This window comes from Condylostylus longicornis, unplaced genomic scaffold (assembly GCF_029603195.1).
Source record: "Condylostylus longicornis isolate FDR11 unplaced genomic scaffold, ASM2960319v2 ptg000160l, whole genome shotgun sequence".
In the NCBI taxonomy this organism is placed as follows: domain Eukaryota; kingdom Metazoa; phylum Arthropoda; class Insecta; order Diptera; family Dolichopodidae; genus Condylostylus; species Condylostylus longicornis.
In genome coordinates, this window is record NW_026578128.1 from 690,391 (window position 1) to 711,664 (window position 21,274).

At 24.0% G+C, this 21,274-nt stretch overlaps 1 protein-coding gene across 1 annotated transcript in view; it reads left to right on the plus strand.

The window, feature by feature from the left end:
* Positions 1-21,274, plus strand: part of LOC129616036 (roundabout homolog 2) — a 149,408-nt gene that overhangs the window by 108,534 nt on the left and 19,600 nt on the right. Inside the window, exons 12-13 of the mRNA XM_055531470.1 lie at positions 4,215-4,296; positions 10,940-11,110. Of these exons, the coding sequence (XP_055387445.1) occupies positions 4,215-4,296; positions 10,940-11,110 (253 nt within the window). The remainder of the gene's footprint in view (positions 1-4,214; positions 4,297-10,939; positions 11,111-21,274) is intronic.

A 21,274-nucleotide genomic window follows, 5' to 3' on the forward strand; every position in this document is an offset into this window, starting at 1 on the left:
TTTACAATATTTTATTTGTATTTTTCTTTCTCCAGTACCTTTAAATACAAAAAAAAAAACAAAACAATTGAATTTTTTTCTTTTCTATTTTCACAAGAAGAACATATTGGCATTCGTAAAATTAGGAATTTTTTTTTTATTATTATTATTGTAAATAAATTCCATATTAAGAAATTTAACTTCATTAAATTGTATTTTTTGAAAAAAAAGACAAAAAGGAGAACAAGAAAATATTGAAGATTTATTCATTCATTCTCCATTCAAAACTATCTTTTGAAATCGTATTGTGAATGTGTATGCAATGTGCAATCTCGTTTCTATTTTTTTGTTCTCTTGAAAATCTATTCAAAATGTATTGAAACCAGTATTTTTGCTATCATCATGTTCATTAGATTATAACAATGTTTTTAAGAAAAACTATTTAAATTTGTTTTTTTTTAAAGCTAATGAGATTTAACTTGAATACATAAACAATATTGCATATAGACTGTGCATACCTATTATACTTTTACATTTTATTTGTGAATATTGAATAGATTATTGAAAATTATCCCTGTAAATATCATGAATTTTAAAATTTTTAGTTTTTTTTTTTGTAATTTTAAATTTATTCCAATTTGCTTTGGTTTTCATAGGGTTATTCATTGGATTTATGCAAACAAATTCGAAAGTTTATTTGAAATATCGTTTATAAATCAATTCAGTTTCGATAATTTATTAATAACGAAATGTAAACCACATTAACGTATGCCAGATAAAAACTCAAAACTTGAGCCGTAATTTTCAATTTCCAGAAATTTCGAAATATAAAATTTTGGAATAATTTCAATATATGTTGAGTTGGTGCACAATTGGAGTTATGTGGTGCAACATATAATTCAGAGGTGCAACAGCTCGTTTCACAATTTAAGTTGCAAAATTTTTTGAGACCAAAGCAGTTTTTGCATTCTTATTTATTATGATTTCTAAGCTCTATTTATAAATTCTGTCACAGTTTTAGCGGTAGTTATTTTATGCAAATAGAATGTTGTGTTAAAATTTCATCATTTTTGCTCCAATTGAAACCATTTCAAGTCTCAGTTCGAGTTGTGACAACACATATTTACAAATACGTATGTAGATATAGAATTTTTACTTCGATTTCATGTATATGAGCATAATCAAATTCACTTAAAAAATAATCAGAAAAATTTAAAAATTGAATGCTGAATTATCTTTTAAAATGGTCTGAAAATATTTTGTTCCATTCATTAAAAACAAGTTCCAAATACAATATAATTCACCTACAACTATTTTTTTTTTCGTTTTTCGATATTTATAAAATACCTGTTGAAATGAATTTTCTAAACAATGTAATTTTCTTTAAGTAGAATGGGTGGAAAATCATTACATTTTTATTATTAAAGGATAGCATTTCTGTTGCTTCTTTTTATCGAATAAATTTATTTCGAACATTTAATATTTAGTAAGTACTTGAAATTATGCAACTTTCATTACAATTTATACGTTGACCAAATTTAGTTTACAATGTGATTAATATCGCAATAAATAGTTTTTAAGTTTAAGAAAAACGGTGAATATAATTTTCGAAATTGTGCTTAAATCTAAACAATCATAGTAAAATCAAAATACAATGTAACTAAATTTAATTTCCTTAATTTGTTACATTTTATAGTTTTAATGTTCCCTGTTTAAAATTGCATCTATATTTTGTTATATAGAGAAGTAGGGAAGTAGTTTTTTAAAAATATTATAGAAAATTTCGTACATATTGTTTGAATATAAATGAATGGAAAGTTCTTTAATTAGTAGGAATAGTTGGCAGAGCAAAATAATTAAAAACAAGCAAAAATAAAATACAAAAATTTTCTTACGATAAACTATGTCAAAATTTACGATATACCATATCGTAGGGCAATATCGTAATAGTGTATTATCTAGATTCAATATTCTAGTATGAGCTGAAATTTATGTTTTTAAATGTTTAAAAATTACGATACGTTTTACGGTACTAGATCTTTAACTATTTGGATATTATTATTTATTATTTTTTAATATTAATTTAGTTTTATAAAATTTTTCTCTATAATAATTAAGTCGCTGAAATTATAGTCTAAAATATCAAGCTCACAATTTGTGTAACACTTTAAGTTTTAAATTTATATGAAAGGCACATATTCACAAATAATTGGAACTGTTAAAAAATTTTCAAAATAATACCGTTTGCAAACCAAACTTTTGCAAACCATTTAAATTTCTCTTACTGAGTTAAAAATATTTTACTGAATAGAATAATGTTACATACTTGCATATGCATTATAATAATCACGTCATACCTATTTTAAACTTTTAACAGCATATAGAATTTAGAATTAATAATGATACGTTCTGGTCAACTTTATTTTTTTTTTGTTTTTTCATCGTACCTACTAATTTATATAATATTTTTTTTCCTATTCATTTTATATAAAATAAAAAAATATTCTAAACTTTCAAAACTTACTTATTATTAGCTTAAATATATGATTACAATATGGTGCATGATTGCATACTTATAATATAATCTATAAGAGTTCAAACGTATATTTTAATGCTCTATCGTGCACTACTATATTTTAACTACCATTATTATTATTTTTATTACTATTATCATCATTATTATTATTATTACGTTATCATTTAAAATATAAAAAATAAATTTCCTTTCAATTCTATTCGACATTATGTCCATATTCAGATTTGACCATTCACTGTATAAGTATACATTTACTTATATTATTATTTTGATATATACAGCGTGTTACAAAAATGAATGTTGCAAAATTATTATAATTTCTGAATAATATTTGTAACAGTAAATCTGCTAAGATATATTAAAAATACGAATTATTTCTAAAAAAATAATTAATTAATTTCATCAGAAGTTTCAAGTTGGAAGTAAATTTTTTACACTATCAAACATTGTCCATAATATATTATGTTTGATTTTGATTTTTGTTTGATTTGATTAAAATGATGAATGTTAGAAAATTGTTGATCTAAAGTCTAAACATTTTAGTTAATTTTGCTTTAAAAATATTGTCATCTCATTCAACTTGGATCTAATGCAATCTATAATAAATGTTTGATGTCTTAAGTCTATCCAACACATTTTAACTTCTTATTTAATTTCACTTTGCGTATTTTCTTTTTGAATAATTATTAATTAGTCACAAAACACAAATTAGTTTTGGCAAGATAACATATTGAAATTTCTTCAGTTCTCCAGTGCTTTTGGAATTAAAGTAAATATTCCGTTTGATTGGACAATTAAATACGTTTACTTATGAAGGGAACATAATTTTAAAAAGACTTATGAAGATACATTACACATCTTTAATAGAATTGTTCATATAATAGATATGCAAGCCTTATACTAAATTCTACTTGAATTTTTATATTGAATTTTTAATACACTCTGCATTAAATGAAAGTACATATAAAATTTTTAAACTTCCTTTACAAAATTTTCATTTACTCTTATTGAAATTGTTATTATTATATTTAGTTTTTTCTCTCTATTTTTACTCTATTATTTTAATGGTGCATAACCTATTATGTAGAAAATTTTAATATTTTTAAAAATTTTGCGAATCCAAATGAATTTTTTTTATACATTTATATTATAGACCTATAGAAATAGGTATATGCTGAAAATATTCAATTGCAATTTTATTGAATATGTTCTGAATTTTTATGAAATCTAAAAAAAAATTACTCTTATACCCAATTTTGAGCTTTAAAAAATGGGTACAAAAAATTTTGCCCGAGGTTAAAAAAAAAAATTTTTTTTGTTGGAGGAATGCATTCCATGAAAGAGAACAAGAAATAAAAAAGTTGCAACACAATGAAAAAAAAATAAATAAAATAACATTAAAATAATATCAAATAATAATAATGATAATAATTTTGTACAATAAATTTTCCCTTTAAAGAAAAATGAACTGTTATGGAAAACTATAATATAGCTAGGTAAAAGAAGAAAATGGCGCCCAAATATAATTCGATTAAAATTTATAGAATTTTTTTCCTATTTCCCTCTAATTATTTGCAGTGATTTTGTTTTTGTTTTCTAATTTCTATTACAATTTCTTTTAATATTAGAAATAAAAATAAATAAAATTTTGATTTTAATTGAGATTATTTCTTTTTTTTTTATTGTTCATTTCACACAGGTATACCGTTGAATATTTTAGTTCAGATTTACAAACTGGTTGGGTTGTTGCCCGTCATCGTTATCCAGATCAAACCATAACGGTAAGTGTACTCTTTAATTATATTTTATAAACTATATTCTATACGTAAATCATATACGAAGCTATTAGAAGGAATACAGACCATAAAAAAAAAGATATTAAAGAATATTGGGAAATAAAGTAGGAAATTATCAGAATATTTTGAATTTAAGGAATTTTTAATTTAGTGTTGAATCTGTGCATTGCTTTAAAATAATTATAATAGCGATGAATTGGATATCGGAAAAAAAAAAATTGAAAATTTCTTTACTCTTATTGTGTAACTGCTATGTTGACTATATTTTATATTATTAAATTTTGAAAGCACTGAAGATAATCCGAGTGAAGAAAATATTTTGAGAAAAGTATATCATGCAAAAATATTATAAATTAAATTTTAAAAATTAACAATTACAACAGTAATACCCTATTAAAATTCAATTAATCTTGGTTATAAAACTTGCATCTACAAACCAAAAACCTATTAACCCTCTCACGATCAAGTCAGTCGAAATGACCTGATACATGGCTGTTAACAACGACCACAAAGAAAATTATTAAAATGGTTTCCGATACCGTTCACTGATTTTCGTATTCAAAAAGAGCATATTAAGTAGTCTCAAAACAAAATCGATTTAAATAGTTCTACTATAACAATAAAAATCAACTGTATGAGATCTTTATTAACCCTCTCATACTCTAATTACAAATAATTTTCTTTCAAAATTAAGATCATTACTTTCGATGTTCTAAATTTTGAGTTTTGAAGTAATGAATCAAAGTATGAGATTTATTTTTTATAATTATGATTTCAGTTCCAATATTATTCCGCTATGAGACTCAAGGTTGTTTTTTAGTAGAAATGAATATATTAAAATTTATTCATTGTAACACACCTGTAAAAGCTGGGAAATTAATTAAAACTTTTCTATATTAATAGTATGATTAAAGTTTTCTAAAACTTCATCTAGTAAATAATGAAAATATCAAACTAAAAATTTTATTAATTAAAAAGAAAAATATGCACATACTTTTGTAGTAGATGCAAAATTTTTATGGTAAAATTATTTCATCAACAAAATGTTGCATTCTTTTAATAAAAAATGGAAAAAAAAACTGAATAATGCATCATGTAAACTTTTTAATTTTTTAACCCTCCTGTATTTTACAAAAAAAAAAAAAAAGGTTTTTTATTCTATCCCTAATATTTTTTTCGGTTTTTTATTTCAAAAATTTGTTTTTTTTTTTTTGTTTATAAGTTTTTATCTAAAGTTTTTCTTGTAATTTCATATCTTTCTCTCTCTTTATCTCTCCCTCTCTCTGATGGATTTCAATGTTAATATTTGTTAGCTTTTTTTTCTGTTTTTTTTTTTTGCAACCATTTTATGATAATAAAATTTTTAACATATTCTGTCAATAAAAAGAAGCAATTTTAATATATTTAAAATAGAGGATGCTTTCAAATTTTTAAGATATTTACTGAACACATTTTCTAAATCGTCGGTTAAGAAGCAGAAAGCATTAAGTCAGGAAACCGTGTTTTGATGAAATTCAATTTGAAAAAATCCTAAAATTGTAAAACTAATCAATTAGTGCAATGGGATCAGTCTCTTTAACTTCTAAACTATATTCTGGATTTGCATGATTTTTTGCCACAACAAAGAATATATTGTTCTGATTTAGTCATCTAGATAAATCGAATTCTCAAAAATTGCACTTAGTGCTTTCTGCCTTTTAACCGACGAAATTTTAGTATAATAATGTGCTTATGCGAAATTTCTCAACCGAATTTCGGTTAAGTTCGTAATTTTCAAAAAAAAATATGAATTTTGAGAATTACGAGCTTAACTACAACGTAGACTTTTAAACGATTACAAATTTCCACACGTGGAGAACATTCGTCTCCAATAGCATCATTATTTTTCGGAGTGCACATTTTTATTATTTGAATCGTTTGCCAATGCCAACAACTTATGGAATAATATAGAATAAAGCTAATATTTTATTTACTACCAAAAAACTAGGTTTCATTGTCCTTATAGTGTGAAGCTATAAATTATAGAATAAAATAGTATTTCAAATAATTAAATAATACTAATTTTAATATCAAATTGGAAGACGATTTCACATCAAATTGGACGATTGGAAGACAGTTTCAAATCAAATTGGAAGAATATAGTTTTTTAATTTTTTTAAAAATTCAGTTTTAAATCCAATTGGAAGACCATTTTCTAATTTTATTTGATTTGAAAATTGTTATGGCAAACTGTTAGTTCTTAGTATAAGGGGATTTTGTTGTATTTCTGTAACAATTTTTATGTTTACACAGTAATTTAATTTTGAACATTAGAATTTCATGTGCAGTGTCCACCCTACATCTAATTTTCTAAAAACAATAAGTCACCTTGTACCTTGCCATAAAACTATTTAAATACATGGTGAACTTATCAGTAAATATTTCCCAGATGTCTTCCAGCAGCATCTAATATGCATATACTTGCATGTAAAGTATATTTTTATAAAGAAAAATAAAACATTTAATGGGTGAATGTATATAATATGCATATTACACAAAATATATTTATGTATATATATAATAAAAATAACATGATTTTTCTTTCTATATATACTTATAAAATAAAATAAATAAAACAAGTAACTTTTTAAAAAATCAACATTATATTTTTAAATATAAAATATTTTGCATAAATTATTTGCAACATTGACTACAATTTCTTTTCTTATATTTATATTACTTACATTTTTGTACATTTATGTATATATATATATACATATATGTGTAATATATTCCATGTTAAATTTAAATTCTTGTAATTTTACCTTAGAGTACAAAAATATAAAGGGATATGCATAATTTTTTTTTAAATTTACTTTGATAACTTTGTTTGTTATTTTATGCATACATAATGTATTTGTAAATCATATATGTATATATTTATATTATATACATTCCTAATTATATATATACATATATGTTATGTACTACTATTAACTGCATCCGTTGAATTTTGTTTATTTTTTTTTTCTTTGTGCATCTATGAATAATTTGAAATGCATATATATATATATAACATTATGTAATTGATAAAATATACTACATGTTTGCAGGTCTTACTATATTGTATGCAATTATAATAAATAAACCATTATACTAATTTTTAAATTTCCCGACTGGCTGAAATTTTTAATCCCGCACTAATTATATAATCATTATGGTATACATTTCTAATCTACTTTAATTCAGAAAAGTGTTTTAATATAATTTAATATAATAGAGAAATGAATTTATACATGATTTCAAAGTTATTTGAATGACAATGCAACTATGTTAACCGTATATAGTAATGTGATTACGAGGGTTTTATGACTTAATCGTAAGGCGATATTGCTTATACTAATGTAAATTTTTCTGACTTGTTTTATGTAATAATTTGTTTATTACGTTGATTGGTTTATACGATGCTCGTCGAAGTTATAACTAGTATTTAGTTATGACATTTTCATCTTTGATCATCAGAGAAATCCAATTGTAACACCTTTTACATATATAGCTGTAATTTCAGTAAATTTCGATTTATATATTGAAGAGCGCTGAGTATAAAATTTTTCAAATGCGCATTCCCTAAAACAAAGATAAAATTAAATATAAAAAGTTTTAAATGTTAATTTTCTAAAAAATTGGTTGTTCACTATTTTTGTGAGTGTCTGGTTTTGGACGGACAAGTGTGATCAGACGGACAGAAGAAGTGTGATGGCGCTGGATGAAATATTAAAGATTGGCATTGGAGATTTATATAGATTCTTTAAGGGAACTAGGCGGCTGCCTTTGAAATAGTCCTCCTGTAATCGTATGTTCAATAAAGACCGGATGATCAAAATATTGTAGCAGCAAAACGGTACATATGCGCTAATTGGGGTACTATGAGCCTACTGCTCTGGCCACGTCAATCAACTAACTAACTAACCAACAATTTATTAAGATAGACTTATAATGATGGAACGTAAGCGCTAACCCTCATATTCATCTGAATTTCTATTATCTTTTCCATATAAGTATATTAAATTAGAAACTAAGAAATTTTTATTAAAATATTATATAAAGTAGGATTTTACTAAATTCTTAAAAACTTCGCAATCATTGAAATTGTCAAAAAAATTTCAATTTAAACTCGGAATTCCTATAGTGATATATCCATTGTCATATGTTGCAATAATTTCCTCATTTCATATGGAGAAACTAAAAATATAAAATTTAAATAATTTTCTTATTTAAGATATTTATATCTATTTTCTATTAAAATATACAATCTGTACACATATATATCTACTTAATATTAATACATGATTTCGTAAATAATGTATAGGTACTCATCCCTACACATACTATCCATATTATTTACATTAAAATTTTATAATAAAAATATCCATTATTTTTTTTTTTTTTTTGGAATATGATGTATGCAGATTTTTTTGTTGCATCTTAAATTAGATTTCATGTTATGAATATCATCATATTCTTAACATTGTCATTTATATAAATACAATATGTACTTGTAAAAGGAATCATTGTTATTTCAACAAGAATAATATTTTCAGGACATTAATATTTCCTTTTCTATTTATATGATATTTTGTAATATACTACTTTGGCTGTTATTGTTAAGAAAATATTTTTTGAATCAGTTATTTTTTTGTAAATTTTTTTCATATTTTTTTTTTTTTTGGAATATAATATTTATTTTTTAAAATATATTTTTGTATTTAAATATTTAGCATAATTTGATGATAATAATTTGTTTAAAAAAATGTTTAAGAAATAAAAATAAGTATGTATGTAGTTCTATTTGCTCTTAGAGATTATCTTTGACTCGTTTTTTAATAAAATAAATTTTTTTTTTACATTTTTTGTATAAAAAATTTGAAAAGATTTAATAATATTAACAATTTGCATATAATATGACATTAAAAAAAAATTTATAGAATTTTTTTCCAATTAACGATCTGTAACTGTACTCCTGGTTACTATAATCAGATTTTAAAGAATTTAATGTAGCAAAAAATGAGATTAATTTCACGACTAATTTGAAAGTTTTACCACAAAAATTTTTTTATATTGTTATATTAAATTAGATTAAATTAAATAGGTTTGACAATCAACTCGCTAACCACATCACTGATCAAGAACATACCGCTTTAAAGTGCAATGTTCTGTTGCTTTTTGCTTCTAGCGATTAAATTTACAATCCGTGCTTGTGATTTTCATTCGAATAGACTGTAAATATTTGACTGGTTATTTTCGAGAGAGAAATCTTATATAGTTTGCCTTATACGATAAACGCTATCCCAAACATCTGGAAGCGTTCAATTAATTTTGTAGTTAAACTTTTCTGTACAGCGTCGCGATATATATATCCGAGCACCATAAAATTTTAGCTTGTGTCTTGCTTCCCATGATCCTATTCTTTCTACCAATTTTCAAAGGTTCGGAAACGTTCTAAAAATTCTATAAGTGCTTTAAGATATTTCAAATTTTGCTCCAGTGTATTACGCTCCACTCAACATTGATCACTTTCATTGATTGTACGAAAATATTGGTCTTGAGATTTTACTGTATTTATATAGTGATTTTTATTATGTATTCATATGTAAAATGTTACATTCCAAATTACTGCCGAATTTCTTAAGATTTTTGTCTTGCCCCTAAATATATGCTAAAAAATTGCACTATTATAATAATGACTAAAATACTCTTTAACAAATTCCTTTTATTAATTCCAATCAAATTTATTCTGTCTCTCTGGTATTTATTTGATTTCATTTTCACAAATTATTATTCTCAAATTAATATAAATTTTCTGCTCTCCATCAAAACTCAGTCATCTATAAATTTAAAAATTTTATTTAAAAATAATTTTTTACATTTTAATTTACAAATTACAAATTTTTTATATACATACATTATGTTCATATCCGTGCAATTATAATTAATTTGTATATTCAACACTATTTTCATAAAAAAAAAAAAAACAAATAAAAAATAACTACTCTTCTACTTTGCATATTTTAACTTCAGATTCCTTTCACCCGAATATCGTAAAATTCCTACTACTTATATGCATATACGTGTATGATAAGAGTAAAATATAAGCGTAAAAATTCATGCTTTAAAAAGATTATGAAAACATCATGTAAAACACTCTGCTTAACAGAAATTATTATTTTTACATGGAAACAAAAACCAAAAATAAAAAAATAAAAACTTAAAATTACTATTTTATTTTTTTCCTCCTCGATACTACTTTACAATCAAAGCTCTATCTGTTTATCATCATCTTGAATGTTAATGTTAAAATTTCTTTTTTTTTTTTTATACGCTCACACAATATACAGCAGAGTTTTCAATTTTTAAATATGATATACCTAGGTATCTACTACAAGTATTACTAAATTGTACTCATATAGTAATTGTAATAATCATAGGTTTTACAGGAATATGACTAGGTGTATAACTAACCTGTAGATATGTTACTTTATTTGCATATTTTTTTAATGTTAAGCAAAAATAAAAAAACGAAACTCTAAAATAATAAAATTTTTAATGTAAAAATCTTAATTTTATTATTTTTACATTCTTTCTTTTTTAGATATCGGATTTAAAGCCGGGAACATCTTATGTATTTTTGGTTCGTGCTGAAAATTCGCACGGTTTATCAGTACCATCTAGTATGTCGAATGTTGCAAAAACTTTAGGTACCGATATGAGTTTAGTTCCGCAAACAGAATTATCAGCTGCTCGTATTGTACTAAGTGGAAAGGTAAGTTTTATATATTTTATAAATATAAAATGAAATTCAACAATAAAAATTGTGTATGAAATATGAGAGCCAAAAGAAACAAAAAAATTAATACTTTGTCAAGTTGGTGGTACTAGAAAATGTTAAAACATAGACAAATTATTTAAAATATTTAGAAATTATAATTAATATATTAAAAATTACCAATATTTCGCTAAAACACCTCTTAAATTGAATATTGTAGTGGAATTGAACAATTGGAAGTCTTAATACCTCCGTAACTAATGAGATATAATGATTGGATTCCTTTAACTCTTGTTGTTTTCTTATATAGTATCATGGCGCCCGAGCATATTTCCGTCCGCAATACATTGTTTCTATGCATTTTCAATGGGTACATGTTCGGGCGCTATATATTATTAGTAATTTTCGGTATATTTCACAAATCACTCAAATATTTAAATATTTTAAATAGCTTAGGTTACAAGAGTAATGCAAGTAACAAGTGAGCTGACAGTTTTTGTTCAAATTGTTATGTTATGTTCAAGACAATAAAGGGTTAAAAAAAAAAGGAAAATTACAATGCCTCAACAGTAAAATATTGGAGTACAAGAAAAATGTAAAAAATTTTGTTTGAGCTTTGTATCTATTTTGAATATTTGCGCTTGGTTATTGTAGTTTTTCTCTTTTATCTCTCTATTTATAAGATGGTTATCTAATTTTGAATATGTATATTAAGATACAAGTTAACGGGAAAACTACTAAATAATTTTTTTTTTTTTTCAAATTTTTCTTGTCCTTTTGGTTTATGCATATTTTTTTTTGATCACCAACCGACATGCCGCAACCGGTACATTGAAAAAAGAAAAAAATAGAATTTTAAAGTTTAAGTTAAGGTGAAATTGCACTTTTCATCTCTTCCTACTGGTCGCTCCTCCAATGCTTTTGTCTTTTCATAAAATTCAAATATTTGTTGCAGGTCTTTCTTTCTGTTTTTCTTTTATTTTCTGCTTTTCCTTTTATTATTATTATTTTATAGTTGAATTATTTTCATTCTTCATAGTTTTATAGTACCTACGTAAAGAGTGAGTGGTGCTTTCATTTTGATATGCGGTCTAGAAAAAAAAAACAAAGAAAAAAAAAATGTAGAAATATATAGAGAAAAAAGTTTTCCGGCTATTTTCCTTGTGATTCAGTTGCGCGATATTTTTTTTTTTGATTTCGGTTTTTCATTAAAATTTTGTTGCATGTAAAGTGAACATTCAAAAAATTTATGGGGTCAGAAAAAAAAAATGTTTTCTCTTTTTTTTTTTTTTTTGTTGTATATTTTTTTTTGGCATTTTTTTGACTAAATAATGGTGAATTAAATTATAAGTATGTTATATCTTAATAATAAAAGGAAACTACTAATAATAACGGTAAAAAATTTTTTGTTATAAAAAAACTATGTAAACTTAATTTGCATAATAAAATTTGCCAAAAAAAAAAATTTTTTTTTTTGTCTTGCAAAATTAATAAAGATAATTCAATTCAGCGAATCAAAATATTCGTATACCTATGTAGTAGAGATTTATTTGTGAACAAAAGCAATGGTTCCTCTATAGTTCGAAAAATTTACTATTTTGTAGTTCATGTTACCTATAAAATTCACGCATTCTTAGGGTTTCATATTGATCATTGTGTTTAATTGTGTACGTACAATTTTTTTTTTAATTGTTTCTATATTGGGAAGCATTTTTATTTATCATATAATATGTTAGGCCCATTTTGGAATACGCATGTCAGATTATGGCGCCTTACCGTTCTATTGATATTTTTAGGGACGAGTCGGTTTAGAGGAGATTTCTTCAATTCGAATTCCGTGGTTTAGATTAATTCGATCCTTTTAGGCTGCCGTCCCATGAAAATAGGCTATTATTGTTAGATTTTTATTCAATAACGTGGTTTTTATTCAAAAATTTATTAAGGATATTTTATATCCTAAACTTCCATTTAGATCTCTTAAAAAACTATTCACAATATTTTACTAGCGGCAAATTATTATAGATTAGAAAAATTTTACTAATTGCATAGTGAAGGTTACACGTGTGCTCTCATTCTTAATTTGTATGTAATTAAAAAGTTTTTTAAATTTTTTTGATTTTTTTAAAATTTCTAAAAAAAAAGAGAAGAACTTATAATTTATTTTAAGATTAAACTATCTTCCAACTATGATATTACATTAACAATATTACTCATCACTATTTTAATTCGCAAAAAACCTTTGGGCTATTCTTAAAGCTACTTACTTATATAATATGTTTTAAAAACAAAATACTAATAACAACGAACCTTTTCTTTTATAATTCCGTATTATAATTTTATTTTAAAATAAAAAAATTTTCCTTTTTAAGACTTAAGATAAAAAAAAAAATATCATGTAATATGGTAGAAACAAAATGCACGCATAACATCCAAGATAAACATTATTTTTTGCCCTCTACACACGACATTTAAAAACTTTTTAATAAAATATTTTTTTAAAAGCTTTTTTATTTATTTTCCTTCTTTTTTGTTCACTAATAATAGCAAATATAAATTCTCAACTTCTTATTATTATTATTTTTCTAAAATATCATTTATCCCATAAGAAACCTACATGAAAAATTTCGTATGTACCATAAAATATGCGATAATAAGAAGGTTGACATTGAAATGAGAGTGTGTTTTTTTTTTTTTTAAATCTTAAAATTAAGTAATAATGCCGGGAGCAAATTTTTCTTTAAAATTATATTATTATGGGCGAATAAAAAACGTGCACGTATATACTTTAAATATAACAGTAATATAGTCAACTTTAATTCTAATTTTTAAAACTGTGATATTTCTCGCTATTGTCACCATTATCATACACCAAACCATTATAATTATTATAATATTATATAATACATAATGTATACATATGTATATACCATTAAATGTACATTGTACTCTTGTTTCATTTAAATAATATTTAAATACCGAAAAAAAGAAGAAAAACAAACCATAACCAATATCACCGCTATTATTACCACAAGCTGTTTTTAACTCTTTTTTTTTTTTCTTCTCATTATTTAAATTAGTTAAATCCTCAAAAGTATTCTATTTTGTATATATTGTATTTATTCATTATGGTGTATATTTGTGTATGTATTATATTTTATAAAGTTTGATAAAATATAAACACTCCTTTAAGATTAAAAAACAATATATGTATATAAACAATGTATGTATATGGGAAAGTATAAAAATAAAGAGTATACAAAAATCAAAGTAAAAATACAAGACGCTCGTGAATATTTGATGAGCCACATGATTTTCATTAAAAATTATTTTATAACGCTCTTCTATATCAAAAAAAAAAAATATATATACAAAACTTTATTTGACTTACGGCTTTTCTATATTATACAGTACGTATATATACACAATGTATAACAGTTTGACATCAGTTAAAGTAAAAAAAAAATTGAGAGTTTAATTATAAAAACAAAAGTAACCAATTCATCAGTAAATATGCTATAGTATTTAAGTAAATGTATTTACTAAATGAAGAAAACATAAGAAGAAACAACAAAATAAAAAGTGATTTAAAATTAAATAAGCAAGGGGTAACATTAAAGTACTATTTGAAAACATCCTTCAAGAATTTAAAAGAAAATTATGTTTGCACATTGTTCTTTGTCTTTGTATGTGTAACGTTTCTTTTAATTAGTATTTTAATATAAGTAAAGAATAAGGTGACAACTATATAATTTTTTACTACACCTTATCCAAAAAATATAATAAAGCGCCCACCCTCGGATTTCAAAGCAATTAACAATATGCAATAAAAATGTTGCAGATAATAATTGCGCCCCTGTTTTCGAGTGCTCTTTGCAATATACTTACTTTGCATATATACGGCGCTGATAACACTAAATATTCGTTATACTCTGTCGAATTTTGCTCGTATTAGAAAATTGAAGACTTCTAAACTATAGTTGAGTTTTTGATGTGTATAATATAAATCACAAAATCTTTGACTATATTTTGAGCTTCTTCTATCACATTTTGTATAATATTATATTATATTATCGAAATAACGGTTTGTGTATAACTGATCGAATAATTTAATACTTGTTATATAATGTGAGTGATCCCACACTGCTTTCTGAAATTAATCAAATTAATTTATACTAAAATTTTGATTAACTGGAACATAATTAAGATATTTATTGAGATTTCTAATAAAATCACATACCTATGTACATACATACCTACCTATAACACTATTTTCCCAAGGTGATGACTTTGAAGTTAATCAACTGAATTTTAAAACCATTATAAATTAGAATGATTTGTACAATTTTCCACACCTTTTAATAAAATTTTTTTTCTACTCGAATATTTACCGGATATCTAGCGCCCCCTAGAGTATTCTTCATTTATTTTTTAATTTTTTTAAATTTAAATTTATAATCATTATTATTACAAATAAAGCAACATCAGAATTCTAATGAATTTTTTTTTTTTGTTTTGTTATATTTAAAATATTTCCAATTTATAATTATTAATAAGATTTTTATAGTTGTTATACATGATTGCCTTTGCGACAAATTTTGACCCTAACTATAAATATTAAAAAATATTAAATTGTGAGCGTGTGATGACAATCAAACCAAAAGCAAATGATTTACAAATTAGAAAAATTTTAGAAATTTTTTTTTGAGGGTGGAGGTAAAGAATATTTTGAACGCGTGTCTTTAAAAACCATTATTAATGAAATTCATCAAATAATCATTTCCTATTGTGGGTGAAAACTTACGCATATATAGAGATATTAAATGATGAGACATAAATCGGCAATTACTAGCTATACATATTTGTATGTTATTATGTACATTTCTTATATGGTACAGTTAAAATTCTTAAGAAATTGATATTAATAATTTAAAAACTATTTGGATTAGATCAAAATTTATTATGATTTTTTTTCATTAGTACAGTCACTTTGCAATTATAGTTTTTATCAGAAAGTATTTGTTATAGTAATCAGATCTCAAATTTCTAAAACTAAAAAGAATATTTTAATCACAAGAATTTGAATAACAGTTTCAAAAATTCAAATGATATATTTTATCGCTGCCTTAGTTGCTGATTTAGAAATTTTATAATTTCATATGGTTCCAATTGTATTAATAAATAACCTGATGACACAAGGCAGTTGTTGAAATCGAAACACAATCTTAATAATTATGAACCTTGTAATAATTGAAGAGGTAAGTGGACAAAGGAGTAAACTAATATTTTGACGAAAATCGAGCTTTTCGGATAGAACATCATTAAATTGTGATTACTCTTAAGATTAAAAACTTAATAGAGAAGACGAGATTGACCGTGCACATAGGAGATGAGTAACAAAAAAATTAATTGTTTTACATGATTTGTTAATGAAAAAGTGTGTAACAATGCCTATGTTAGTTAACCCCTTTGTCCATTTACCTCTTCAATTGTGTTATAACAATATAATAAGAAAATTCTAGTGAAAGAAATTGTTGCAATGTACCCTATTCAATGTACGAATTTGAACGTATACCACAAAAATTTTTACACAAAGAATATTTTCCAGCGCTTAATTAAAAACCGCTTCCCTTAAACCAGCTTCGGTTTTCATTCTTTGTATTTGCCAATTCTTCGCAATTATAACTACAACTTAACTAAAAACTCTTATGTTCCTGGAGTATGAACTTTTCTTTAAGCCTTACTTTCAATTTTCATACTCGATCGCCATCTTTGACACTTCTTTGCTTTGTAAATTATGTCACTTTACCTTGAATGAACGGTGCGTTATTATTAAATAAAATTCGGATCAACTCCAATAATATTTACAAAAATAGACAACTAATTATTCAAAATTCGAAAGAAAATATATTTAATGAAATAAACAGGTAGATCATGTAACCAGGTAAAGGTAATAAATTTCTTAAACGAAAAAAAAAAATACAAGGAAAAAAGAATCAATGAGTAAGCGAATTTTTGGCTTTAATTCTTTCAGTTTTAACAACAAATCTAAGAAAACACGATAATTACAAATAATTTTTTTCAGTGTGTGTGTGTGACAATAAAATGTTGTAGAGGGTTTGGTTTTAATCGATTTTACAAATTAGTTTAACACGAACCGTTTGTTCTTTTTTTGTTTTTAATGAATCATCAAAAATATTAAAGTTTTTTTTTTACAAGAGTTGTTCTGCTGGCTTATTATGTATACTTTATGGCATCTATGCATAACAGGTTTGTTACCCAGATTCTGTTCATAATTTATTGTTTTTCTTATAGTACGTTTTCAACGCTCTTTTCACATTGGCAACAAAATTAAAATTTTCTGTGATTTTTATGTGGGTGGAAAATTTTTTCATTTTGGTTGCTTTTCTTGTTCGCATTTCAATCTTTTTTTTGGATTTTAACATTTTTTTTAATTTTACTATTCTGAACAAAACTAAAATCTGCCTCTTTAGGGAGTTGATATCGCTAATACGTTTGTTGCGTATATATTCGTACCTATATAGAAAATTCGATGGAAAAGTAGAAAAAAAATGATTTGTTTTTTTATTTGCTTCAAGTGAAAACTACACTAAACGTGACAGGCAGGCAGGCAGGCAGGCGAAAAAATGATTTTGCGATAATTTTCTTGTATTAAAATTTTTCTTGTTGAAATTTTTGTGTCCAATTTATTTGGTAGCAATTTATTTTGAAAGCGATATGTTATCCACTGGACAAAATTGTTAATTTGGTTTTTTTTTTGTTGGGGGTTAAATATGAGCATTTTTTGTTTCCTTTTATTCACCTCTCTCTTTTAGGTAGATAATATTGTGGTTGGACTATTTGCTATTTGGGTTGGAAATGAAATTATTCCGATTTTTTTTTTTTTGTTTTTTGGGTATGGTGTTAATTACAAAATTTAGTTGAAGAAAAAAATTCAAAGAGACTTGAAATGCTCAAAAAAAAATAATAGTGCAATCAATTCAATTTTCATATTAAATTCAATTTAAATATTTAATTTTTTTTTTTGAAATTTTTTTTTTTAATAATTTGAAACAAAAATCATGTGGAACGCATGAAAAAAAGTTTGCAGAAATGAAACATTCGATATGATTTTTTGCTCTCAACGTATGGAAGGGTTTAGTCTTGGAATGTCCTTGTGCTAATGAACTAAAAGAAGAAGATTCTATTTATTAACTCTCATAATTTGAGTATTTTAAACAATTTCCACTGTAAATTAAAGTAAGTAGCTCCTATATCAGCACCAAATTCTAGACTCGCATTGGAGAAAAGACAAAATTTGCTTGAATTCATTGAACATTCAGCGAAGCTTTCCTAAGCTCAAATAATTTTTTTTCAACTTTATCCACATAGGTATATCACGTTATCATACCTTGTATATACAAAAAACTGACAGTCACTTTTCATAAAGTTTTTAAAGTACTTTCACAAGTACTTATACAATTTTCTTAAAAGAAAAAACTTTTATCTCAACTTTTATACACTCAACATCTTATATTTTTCTTTTCGCAATGAACTCTTTTTTCTAAGAGCAAAAAAAAAAAAATGACTTTCTCAAAAACTGTCAATATTTTTTTATTTTGAAAAATGAAAAAAAAATTAAATTACACCTTGGGGATTCATTTATTTACTTATCCTTTAAAGAAAATAAAAAAGAAAAAAACACCGAGTCCACGTACCCACAATTGTCCACTAAAAAACAAAGTTTTTCGATTTAATGCTCTCAACTCGCAACAAAAGAAGCAAAAAAAAATATTGAAAATAATAAAAAAGTTTTTGTTTTTTTTTTTATCCATCGCAGTTGATTTTCTTCAAGTTGAGTGAAAAATTTCTTTATATTTTTTTAATTTTTTTTTTTTTGTGCTGATTATGTGACCTGAAAATCTAAAAATCTAAAATTTTCGATACGACATAATACCAAGAGTTGTACATCATTTTCTATTATAGAATCAATTTAAAGTTTTATTTTGAGATTTATTTGATGGTATGGAAATAAATGGAAAACTCTTTAATAACCTGAGAAGTTGAGGAAATATATTTAAATTTTTAGTTTTCTACAATTGTAGTTCCTAATAAAGAAACTTTGTGAAACCACTACAATACAATTTATAAATTGTTTTCTGAGTCTACTGAATAATTTTTTGCTTATGGTAGTAAATTTGATTCTGAAACTAGAATAATAAATTATGGCTGCCTTAAAAAAAAAAAGGTTTGAAAATAATAATTTCCGAATCTTAATTTTCTCTGCAAAAATATCAATATGTCAATTGAATGCAAAATTTTGAACTAGGATTTAGAACAATTTTCAACCAAGTGTTTTATATAATATCGTAGCTTTAATTACTAGACAATGAAATTTCAATTGATTTGTTTGTTTTTTTATAAAAATTCCAAAATTCTGTAATATCAAGACTTGAAATGAAAATTATTTTGGTAAGATATGCTTATCTATTCCAGCTCCTTTTAAAATCAAATTCCCTAAACTGTACGTCAAATTAATATAACCCTTGACATTTTATTAACGAATTAGTAACAAAATTTTTTATAATCATTTCACCTTATATCCTATAGTTAAGAGAATTGAAATGAAAAGTTTTGTTGACATTGTGTCTTCATTTGAATATTTTCCTCTATATATACACAATATACATAAATATATAACAGTTTTCGACAACTTAAATAGAAAAAAACTTTTTTAAAGTTATTCAAAAAAAACAAAACAAAAAAAGTAATACAATAATGCAATAAAAGTCTGACAAAATTAAAGAATAAATAAGAGAAAAAAAAATGAATGTACCTAAAGAAAATTTCATTTCTAGTCAATCATAACAAAAAAATTGGGAAACGAGCAACCAAAAATATTTCGAATAGTAAAGAAGAGGAGGAAGAAAAAACAAAAAAAAATGAAAAATAGAAAACTGAATTAAAATTTTTTGAATTAAATCCTTTGGGTGAATCCTTAAGAACTTTAAGAAAGTCCGTTTCTTCTCTATTCTCTTTTTCCTTGTTTTTTATTTTATTTTGGTTTATTTAGATTAAAAGTTGTCAGACTAAAAGCATTTAATTTCTTTTCAAAGTTTTTCTAATTTTTTTTTTTTTGTAATTTTTACTTAAAATACAAATTAGAAACTTTTTAAGAGTAACAACAATAAAAAGTACAAAAATGATGAAAACTAAAATCTTATTTTTGGAGGTGATCAAGATAAAAATTTTGTTTTCAATATAAATCTCAGTGGAATTAAAAGTTTTTCATTCTCTTAAGGTATATTATGTACCTATGTTGAAAATTTTACTGCACACAATGCAAAATTTGAAATTATTGCAATTTTCCAATGTTTTAATAGAATAACTTTAATATTTTTGGTTCTTGTCTTCGGAAGAAGATCATAAGTAGTTGACTAATCAATTAACGTACGCGAATAATGCATTTAATAATTCATTGCACTCTCAATAACCTTATACAGTTCGAAAGGGAATAATTTATGCATACTTAATATGTTTTTGCAAGAAATTATTAAAATATCTCCATTTTATATGTAAATATTTAACAGAAATAGAGTTACGCTCTCAACCATTTTAAGAGCAATAATTAAAACTTATTTATCTCAACTCTCAGGTCATTATCTTCTTAATTACTTGAATTGTTGTGATTTACTTTTGAATTCAAATTGCTTGTTTTAATCTAATAATTTTAAAATTCTACAATGGTTTTTCCTTAAAGTGGTTAAAAAAATTTCAAAATTTTTAAAATTGTTTAAAAACTTTTTGAATACTTTCTTGCAAATTAAATAAAAATATTTAATTAAATCATAATCAGTAATTTTATTAAAAGTTATAGAATTTTGAAATTTTTACACTTTTCTACAACTCTACCGCAATTAACTTCTAACAACATTACAATTAATTTTGGGAAGGTTCTAACGCAAATGCCATCTATTTTAGTAATTTTTAAATTTTATAATATTTAAGAAATCAATATTAATAAATTATTGTACAATTGAGCAGTACACTTTTAAAAATGTAGTTCGAATGTCACTATAAATATCGATTAAAAAAATTTATATAATCGATTTGCAAATAGTAATTTCCGAATTTTTATTTTCTCTGTAAATATATCAATATGTC